A 10,000-nucleotide genomic window follows, 5' to 3' on the forward strand; every position below is an offset into this window, starting at 1 on the left:
TGCATAGATGCATAGATGCATAGATGTATAGATGTATAGATGCATAGATGTATAGATGTATAGATGCATAGATGCATAGATGTATAGATGTATTGATGCATAGATGTGTAGATGCATAGATGTATAGATGCATAGATGCAGGAGTAGAGAGAAAAATGAGGAAGTAAATAAATAGAAAGTAAATTGAAAAGCAGGGTTGTGGGCGGAAGCTGCTTCTGTTGCACGGACTGGGTCATGGGATATGTATCAAATAGTACACTATTCCCTATATAGGGCACTAATGGTATAGGGCACTAATGGTGTAGGGCACTAATGGTGTAGGGCACTAATGGAGTAGGGCACTAATGGAGTAGGGCACTAATGGTATAGGGCACTAATGGTGTAGGGCACTAATGGTGTAGGGCACTAATGGTGTAGGGCACTAATGGTGTAGGGCACTAATGGTATAGGGCACTAATGGTGTAGGGCACTAATGGTATAGGGCACTAATGGTGTAGGGCACTAATGGAGTAGGGCACTAATGGAGTAGGGCACTAATGGTATAGGGCACTAATGGTGTAGGGCACTAATGGTGTAGGGCACTAATGGCGTAGGGCACTAATGGCATAGGGCACTAATGGCATAGGGCACTAATGGCGTAGGGCACTAATTGTATAGGGCACTAATGGTGTAGGGCACTAATGGTATAGGGCACTAATGGTATAGCGCACTAATGGTGTAGGGCACTAATGGTATAGGGCACTAATGGTGTAGGGCACTAATGGTATAGGGCACTAATGGTGTAGGGCACTAATGGTGTAGGGCACTAATGGTGTAGGGCACTAATGGTATAGGGCACTAATGGTATAGGGCACTAATGGTGTAGGGCACTAATGGTGTAGGGCACTATATGGTGTAGGGCACTATATAGGGAATGGAGGACACTATATAGTGTGTGTGTGTGTGTGTGTGTTAGTGTGGGTGTGTGTGTGTCCTTTACTTAAAGGGGATATCAAGCTGATCCTAACTGTTATAGACCTCTTTCTATTTTGTCCTGTTGATTAAAAGTGTTGGAAAAACTTGTCAATAGTCAACTGACTGGCTTTCTTGATGTCTATAGTATTCGCTTTGTCTACAGTATTCTCTCTGGTTTCCGCTCAGGTTATGGATGTGTCACTGCAACCTTAAAGGTCCTCAATGACGTCAGCATTGCCCTTGATTCTAAGCAATGTTGTGCTGCTATTTTTATTGACTTGGCCAAAGCTTTTGATACGGTAGACCTTTCCATTCGTGTGGGGTGGTGTCTCTGAGTATTGGTGTCTCTGAGGGGTCTTTGCTAGATTATGGAGACATAATTTATAGATCGTCAGGTAAGGGTGCTCTCGAGCGGCTAGATGTTCTTTACCATTCTGCCATCAGATTTGCCACCAATGCTCCTTATAGGACACATCACTGCACTCTATACTCCTCTGTAAACGGCTCATCTCTGTATACCTGTCGCAAGACCCACTGGTTGATGCTTATTTATAAAACCCTCTTAAGCCTCACTCCCCCCTATCTATCTACTGCAGCCCTCATCCTCCACATACAACACCCGTTCTGCCAGTCACATTCTGTTCAATGTCCCCAAAGCACACACATCCCTGGGTCACTCGTCTTTTCAGTTCGCTGCAGCTAGCGACTGGAACGAGCTGCTAAGTGGTTGCCGGGTGTTAAGTGGTTGCCGGGTGTTAAGTGGTTGCCGGGTGTTAAGTGGTTGCCGGGTGTTAACACCTTCAACATGCTACAGGTGACCAACACTCTGCCCATCTCTTACCCCTCAGGCATAGACTTCTGAGTCCTCCAGTGCTGTGAGGTGTCAGTGGAACAGGAGAGGTTGGAGGGGGAAGATCGGTTGTGAGGAGAACGGCCCAGAGCCAGAGAGGAGGTTACGGCATAGTTCTCACTGCCCGGAGACATTCTGGAGGTTACCAGAGAAGAAGAAGCATTACGTTAATCAATTAGGAGATACAGAGAGAAGACATTAATCCTCTCAATCTTGTCCCTCTTCCCAAATTCAAACTTTATTGACATCAAGGGAACAATCTAAGGTTGACAAAGCAGCAATATTTTATTTGACGGAAATCACAAGTCCACACACTCATCCTCCTCTCCCCTCCCTCCCTTCTCCTCTCCTCTCCCTCCCCTGCCCTCCCTTCTCCTCTCCCCTCCCTCCCCCCATCTCTCCTCTCCCTCCCTCCCTCCCCTTCTCCCCTCCCTTCTCTCCTCTCCTCCCTTCTCCACTCCCCCCCTCTCCCCCCCTCCCTCCTCCCTCCCTTCTCCCCTCCCCATTCCCCCTCCTCCCTCCATCCCTCCTCCTCTCCCCTCCCTCCCTTTCTCCTCTCCCCTCCCTCCCTTTCTCCTCTCCCCTCCCTCCCTTTCTCCTCTCCTCTCCCCTCTCATGTCCCCTCCCTCCCTCCCCTTCTCTGTCCCTCCCTCCCTCCCCTTCTCCTGTCTCCTCCCTCCCTCCCCTTCTCCCTCCTCCCTCCCTCCCTCCCTCCCACCCCTTCTCCTCTCCCCTCCCTCCCTCCCCTTCTCCTGTCCCCTCCCCTTCTCCTCTCCCCTCCCTCCTCCCTCCCTTTCTCCTCTCCCCTACCTCTTGGTATCCAGCGGCCGTCCATCACTACTAACACTGCGTGGAATAGCAGCGTTTCTCTCTGGGCGTTCAGCAGACAGAGTCTTCCCCCCAGAGCTCCCCAGGCTGACGGCCCGGTTGGGGGTGTGCGGCTGGGGGGAGGCCGTCAGGGACTGCTGGGGACTACTGGAAGTTCTCTGCCACTTGTTGTCTTTGCTGCGGAACGGGAACTTGTAGTCAAACGAACCACTCTCACCACTGCCCTTATACTCAACCACTGGCATACGGTAGAGCTCAGAGCAACCTCTGTAGAGAGAGAGAGAGGGAGAGAGGGAGAGAGGGAGAGACGATGAGAGGGAGGGAGACAGGGAGAGACGACGAGAGGGAGGGAGATAGGGAGAGAGAGAGGGAGAGGGAGAGACGACGAGAGGGAGGGAGTTAGGAGAGGACGAGAGGAAGGGAGAGGAGAGAGAGAGGGAGACAGGAAGAAAGAGGGAGAGGACGAGAGAGGGAGAGGATGAGAGGGAGAGGACGAGAGGAAGAGTGAGGGAGAGGACGAGAGGAAGAGAGAGAGCGTGGGGAGGAAGAGAGCGTGGGGGAGGCAGAGCGTGGGGGGGAGGAAGAGAGCGTGGGGGAAGAGAGGAGGCGGAGGCAGAGCGTGGGGGAGGAAGAGAGCATGGGGGAAGAGAGGGAGGAAGAGAAAGAGAGGGAGGGAGAGAAAGAGGGAGGGAGGGAGAGAAAAGAGGGAGGGAGAGAAAGAGGGAGGGAGAGAAAGAGAGGGAGGGAGAGAAAGAGGGAGGGAGAGGAAGCGAGGGAGGGAGAGGAAGCGAGGGAGGGAGAGAAAGAGAGGGAGGGAGAGGAAGGGAGGGAGGGAGAGAGAGAGGAGGGAGAGGAAGAGAGGGAGGGAGAGAAAGAGAGGGAGGGAGGGAGAGAAAGAGAGGGAGGGAGAGGAAGAGAGGGAGGGAGAGAAAGAGAGGGAGGGAGAGAAAGAGAGGGAGGGAGAGAAAGAGAGGGAGGGAGAGGAAGAGAGGGAGGGAGAGAAAGAGAGGGAGGGAGAGGAAGGGAGGGAGAGAAAGAGAGGGAGGGTGTGAGAGGAAGTGAGAGAAAGAGAGGGAGGGAGAGGAAAAGAGAGGGGGTTAGAAGCACAGGTAAGTCTACACACACGGCTGACATGATGATGACCTCATAATCACCAGTCTGACCGTGACTGACATCACACACGCCAACCCCTTAGACAAACACACACACACCTGCGTGGGGTAGCGTCTTCGTGTGGCGGGATGATGACTACCCTGACGGTGACCGACGTCCTCAGCAGGTCTATCATCTGTTCGTGGGTCAGTGTCGCCACGGCAACCTTGAAGGAATATTTTATTTTAAAAAGGAGACATTTCATGGCATACCAATAATATACTGTATGGTATCAATAGCAGCAAATCATTTGATACAATTTCAGAGTAATTAAAATAAACACAAGAATTATCCACACAATGAAATCTACAAGTTTAAATGAAATGACGTACCTTGCAGATTTCGACCAATCGGCTGCCCTGCCTCAGCCCCGCCTGCCAGGCGTACCCGTACGACTCCACCTCTGCCACGATGCCCTCGTAGTTGACATGGAAACCCAGCTGGCCCAGCCCGTTACGACGTAGTGTCATCTCAGACGTCTCACAACCCTTAGTCAGGTACTGGTGGGGAGCGAGGGAGGGATCGAGGGAGGGAGGGATCGAGGGAGGGGGATCGAGGGAGGGATCGGGGGGGAATCGAGGGAGGGAGGGATCGAGGGAGGGAGGGATCGAGGGAGGGGGATCGAGGGAGGGAGGGATCGAGGGAGGGGGATCGAGGAGGGAGGGATCGAGGGAGGGAGGGATCGAGGGGGAGGTCGAGGGAGGGAGGGATCGAGGGAGGGAGGGATCGAGGGGGGGGATCGAGGGAGGGATCGAGGGGGATCGAGGGAGGGAGGGATCGAGGGGGGATCGAGGGGGTCGAGGGGAGGGGCCGAGGGAGGGATCGAGGGAGGAGGATCGAGGGAGGGATGGATCGAGGGGGGATCGAGGGAGGGAAGATCAAGGGGGAAGGGAGAGGAGAGAGTGATTAGTTCTTGTTTATCTTAGTTGTTATTACCCACACACACTATAGTGACACTCCAACACACACACACTATAGTGACACTCCAACACACACACACTATAGTGACACTCCAACACACACACACTATAGTGACACTCCAACACACACACACTATAGTGACACTCCAACACACACACACTATAGTGACACTCCAACACACACACACACTATAGTGACACTCCAACACACACACACACTATAGTGACACTCCAACACACACACACTATAGTGACACTCCAACACACACACACACACTATAGTGACACTCCAACACACACACACTATAGTGACACTCCAACACACACACACTATAGTGACACTCCAACACACACACACTATAGTGACACTCCAACACACACACACACTATAGTGACACTCCAACACACACACACTATAGTGACACTCCAACACACACACACTATAGTGACACTCCACACACACACACTATAGTGACACTCCAACACACACACACTATAGTGACACTCCAACACACACACACTATAGTGACACTCCAACACACACACACTATAGTGACACTCACATGGTGACACAACACACACACTATAGTGACACTCCAACACACACACACTATAGTGACACTCCAAACACACACACTATAGTGACACTCCAACACACACACACACTATAGTGACACTCCAACACACACACACACTATAGTGACACTCCAACACACACACACTATAGTGACACTCCAACACACACACACTATAGTGACACTCCAACACACACACACTATAGTGACACTCCAACACACACACACTATAGTGACACTCCAACACACACACACACTATAGTGACACTCCAACACACACACACTATAGTGACACTCCAACACACACACACTATAGTGACACTCCAACACACACACACTATAGTGACACTCCAACACACACACACTATAGTGACACTCCAACACACACACACACTATAGTGACACTCCAACACACACACACTATAGTGACACTCCAACACACACACACTATAGTGACACTCCAACACACACACACTATAGTGACACTCCAACAGACACAATATATACTCTCACAAACAGACACATAAAGACACACTTTCACTCTTCACATAAGCTGCTGCTACTCTGTTTATTATCCTGATTGACTAGTTACTTTTACCCCTACCTACATGTACATATTACCACAATTCAATGAAATACTTGTACTTCTGCACATTGACTCGGTATTGGTACTCCTCGTACAAAGCCTCGATATTGTTATTTTTTTGTGTTAATATTTCTGGCCACTTTTTTATTTATTGAATTCATTTTTTTTTTTAAACTCTACATTGTTGGTTAAGGGCTTGTAAGTTTTCATTTAATTTAATTTCAGTCAACACCTGGTTGGATTCGGGCTCGTGTGACTAACAGAATTTGATTTGGTGATTCAAGACTTGTCCGTGTATAAAAGAAGGTCTTCAGACAGGTCACTAACTGGGGGTGCAGTAGAAATGGAGTGTGTGTGTGTGTGTGTGTGTGTGTGTGTGTGTGTGTGTGTGTGTGTGTGTGTGTGTGTGTGCGTGTGTGGTTTTCTTTAGTCGGGGACAGGAATGAGGGCTCTTAAGCTAAAGAGGAACTGGCACTATAAATACAGCTAGCTAAGGGCCCCGTGACAGACGACTGGCCACACACAACGTTATGTTATTCTATGGTGACCTAAAATTAATTTCCTTTGAAAATCCTTTTTCTCTCTCTCTCTCCCTCTCTTTCATGAATAAATTATTCAGTAGACATACCTAGCTGCTTTGAAAAGACAGGGACTGTTGTGAGGCGGACAGGGACTGTTGTGAGGCGGACAGGGACTGTTGTGAGGCGGACAGGGACTGTTGTGAGGCGGACAGGGACTGTTGTGAGGCGGATAGGGACTGTTGTGAGGCGGACAGGGACTGTTGTGAGGCGGACAGGGACTGTTGTGAGGCGGACAGGGACTGTTGTGAGGCGGATAGGGACTGTTGTGAGGCGAACAGGGACTGTTGTGAGGCGGACTGGGACTGTTTAGAGGCGGATAGGGGGATAGGGACTGTTGTGAGGCGGATAGGGACTGTTATCAGGCGGATAGGACTCATTTTAGAGGCAGATAGGGACTGTTGTGAGGCGGATAGGGGATAGGGACTATTGTGAGGCGGATAGGACTTTCATTTAACAGGGACTATTGTAGGCGGACTGGGACTGTTGTGAGGCGGACTGGGACTGTTTAGAGGCGAACAGGGACTATTGTGATAGCGAATACAGGGACTGTTTAGAGGCGGACAGGGACTGTTTAGACGGACAGGGACTGTTGTGAGGCGGACAGGGACTGTTTAAGGCGGACAGGACTATTTTAGGGCGGACAGGGACTATTTAGAGGCGGACAGGGACTGTTTAGAGGCGGACAAGGGACTGTTTAGAGGCGGACAAGGGACTGTTTAGAGGCGGACAGGGACTGTTTAGAGGCGGACAGGGACTGTTTAGAGGCGGACAGGGACTATTGTGAGGCGGACAGGGACTGTTTAGAGGCGGACAGGGACTATTGTGAGCGAACAGGGACTATTGTAAGGCGGAAAAGGACTATTAGGCGGACAAGAACTATTTAAGGCGGACAGTGACTATTTAGAGGCGGACAGGGACTGTTTAGAGGCGGATAGGGACTGCTTAGAGGCGGACAGGGACTATTTAGAGGCGGATAGGGACTGTTGTGAGGCGGACAGGGACTATTTAGAATAAACTATTGTGAGGCGGACAGGGACTATTTAGAGGCGGATAGGGACTGTTGTGAGGCGGACAGGACTGTTGTGAGGCGAATAGGGACTGAACTAGAGGCGGATAGGGACTGTTGTGAGGCGGATAGGGACTATTTAGAGGCGGACAGGGACTGTTGTGAGGCGGACAGGGACTGTTTAGGCGGATAAGGACTATTAGAGGCGGACAGGGACTGTTTAGGCGGACAGGGACTATTGTGAGACGGACAGGGACTGTTGTGAGGCGGACAGGGACTATTGTGAGGCGGATAGGGACTATTGTGAGGCGGACAGGACTATTGTGAGGCGGACAGGGACTATTGTGAGGCGGACAGGGACTATTTAGAGGCGGATAGGGATAGGGACTATTGTGAGGCGGATAGGGACTATTATCAGGCGGATAGGGACTGTTGTGGAGGCGGATAGGGACTGTTGTGAGGCGGATAGGGGGATAGGACTGTTTGAGGCGGATAGGGATAGGACTGTTGTGAGGCGGATAGGGACTGTTGTGAGGCGGATAGGGACTGTTGTGAGGCGGATAGGGGGATAGGGACTGTTGTGAGGCGGATAGGGACTGTTGTGAGGCGAACAGGGACTGTTGTGAGGCGGACTGGGACTGTTGTGAGGCGGACTGGGACTGTTTAGAGGCGGACAGGGACTGTTGTGAGGCGGACAGGGACTGTTTAGAGGCGGACAGGGACTGTTTAGAGGCGGACAGGGACTGTTGTGAGGCGGACAGGGACTGTTTAGAGGCGGACAGGGACTGTTTAGAGGCGGACAGGGACTGTTTAGAGGCGGACAGGGACTGTTTAGAGGCGGACAGGGACTGTTGTGAGGCGGACAGGGACTGTTTAGAGGCGGACAGGGACTGTTGTGAGGCGGACAGGGACTGTTGTGAGGCGGACAGGGACTGTTGTGAGGCGGACAGGGACTGTTGTGAGGCGGACAGGGACTGTTTAGAGGCGGACAGTGACTGTTTAGAGGCGGACAGGGACTGTTTAGAGGCGGATAGGGACTGCTTAGAGGCGGACAGGGACTGTTTAGAGGCGGATAGGGACTGTTGTGAGGCGGACAGGGACTGTTTAGAGGCGGATAGGGACTGTTGTGAGGCGGACAGGGACTGTTTAGAGGCGGATAGGGACTGTTGTGAGGCGGACAGGGACTGTTGTGAGGCGGATAGGGACTGCTTAGAGGCGGATAGGGACTGTTGTGAGGCGGATAGGGACTGTTTAGAGGCGGACAGGGACTGTTGTGAGGCGGACAGGGACTGTTTAGAGGCGGATAGGGACTGCTTAGAGGCGGACAGGGACTGTTGTGAGACGGACAGGGACTGTTGTGAGGCGGACAGGGACTGTTGTGAGGCGGATAGGGACTGTTGTGAGGCGGACAGGGACTGTTGTGAGGCGGACAGGGACTGTTGTGAGGCGGACAGGGACTGTTTAGAGGCGGATAGGGGGATAGGGACTGTTGTGAGGCGGATAGGGACTGTTATCAGGCGGATAGGGACTGTTGTGAGGCGGATAGGGACTGTTGTGAGGCGGATAGGGGGATAGGGACTGTTGTGAGGCGGATAGGGACTGTTGTGAGGCGGATAGGGACTGTTGTGAGGCGGATAGGGACTGTTGTGAGGCGGATAGGGACTGTTGTGAGGCGGACAGGGACTGTTGTGAGGCGGATAGGGACTGTTGTGAGTGTTGTGAGGCGGATAGGGACTGTTGTGAGGCGGATAGGGACTGTTTAGAGGCGGACAGGGACTGTTGTGAGGCGGATAGGGACTGTTGTGAGGCGGATAGGGACTGTTTAGAGGCGGACAGGGACTGTTGTGAGGCGGATAGGGACTGTTGTGAGGCGGATAGGGACTGTTGTGAAGCGGATAGGGACTATTGTGAGATGGACTATTGTGAGGCGGACAAGGACTATTGAAGCTGACAGGGACTGTTGAGAGGCGACAGGGACTATTGCGAGGCGGACAGGACTGTTGCACCTGAGGCTGACAAGGACTATTTAGAGGCGGACAGGACTATTTGCGAACGGAAGGACTATGCAGGCGGACAGGGACTGTTGCGAGGCGGACAGGGACTGTTGCGAGGCGGACAGGGACTGTTTAGAGGCGGACAGGGACTGTTTAGAGGCGGACAGGGACTGTTTAGAGGCGGACAGGGACTGTTTGAGGCGGACAGGGACTGTTGTGAGGCGGACAGGGACTGTTTTGAGGCGGACAGGGACTGTTTAGAGGCGGACAGGGACTGTTGTGAGGCGGACAGGGACTGTTGTGAGGCGGACAGGGACTGTTGTGAGGCGGACAGGGACTGTTGTGAGGCGGACAGGGACTGTTTAGAGGCGGACAGGGACTGTTTTGAGGTGGACAGGGACTGTTTAGAGGCGGACAGGGACTGTTGCGAGGCGGACAGGGACTGTTGCGAGGCGGACAGGGACTGTTTAGAGGCGGATAGGGACTGTTGTGAGACGGACAGGGACTGTTGTGAGGCGGACAGGGACTGTTGTGAGGCGGATAGGGACTGTTGT

General features: G+C 52.3%; 1 protein-coding gene across 1 annotated transcript in view; it reads right to left on the reverse strand.

The window, feature by feature from the left end:
* The window catches only part of LOC115115078 (signal-induced proliferation-associated 1-like protein 1), a 246,264-nt gene that overhangs the window by 6,153 nt on the left and 230,111 nt on the right, over positions 1-10,000 (reverse strand). Inside the window, exons 13-16 of the mRNA XM_065009423.1 lie at positions 4,117-4,284; positions 3,844-3,950; positions 2,615-2,899; positions 1,796-1,939 (exon numbers count right to left, since the gene is read on the reverse strand). Coding sequence (XP_064865495.1) covers positions 1,796-1,939; positions 2,615-2,899; positions 3,844-3,950; positions 4,117-4,284 — 704 coding nt within the window. The remainder of the gene's footprint in view (positions 1-1,795; positions 1,940-2,614; positions 2,900-3,843; positions 3,951-4,116; positions 4,285-10,000) is intronic.

The sequence above is a fragment of the Oncorhynchus nerka genome, linkage group LG24 (assembly GCF_034236695.1).
Source record: "Oncorhynchus nerka isolate Pitt River linkage group LG24, Oner_Uvic_2.0, whole genome shotgun sequence".
Classification (NCBI taxonomy): Eukaryota; Metazoa; Chordata; class Actinopteri; order Salmoniformes; family Salmonidae; genus Oncorhynchus; species Oncorhynchus nerka.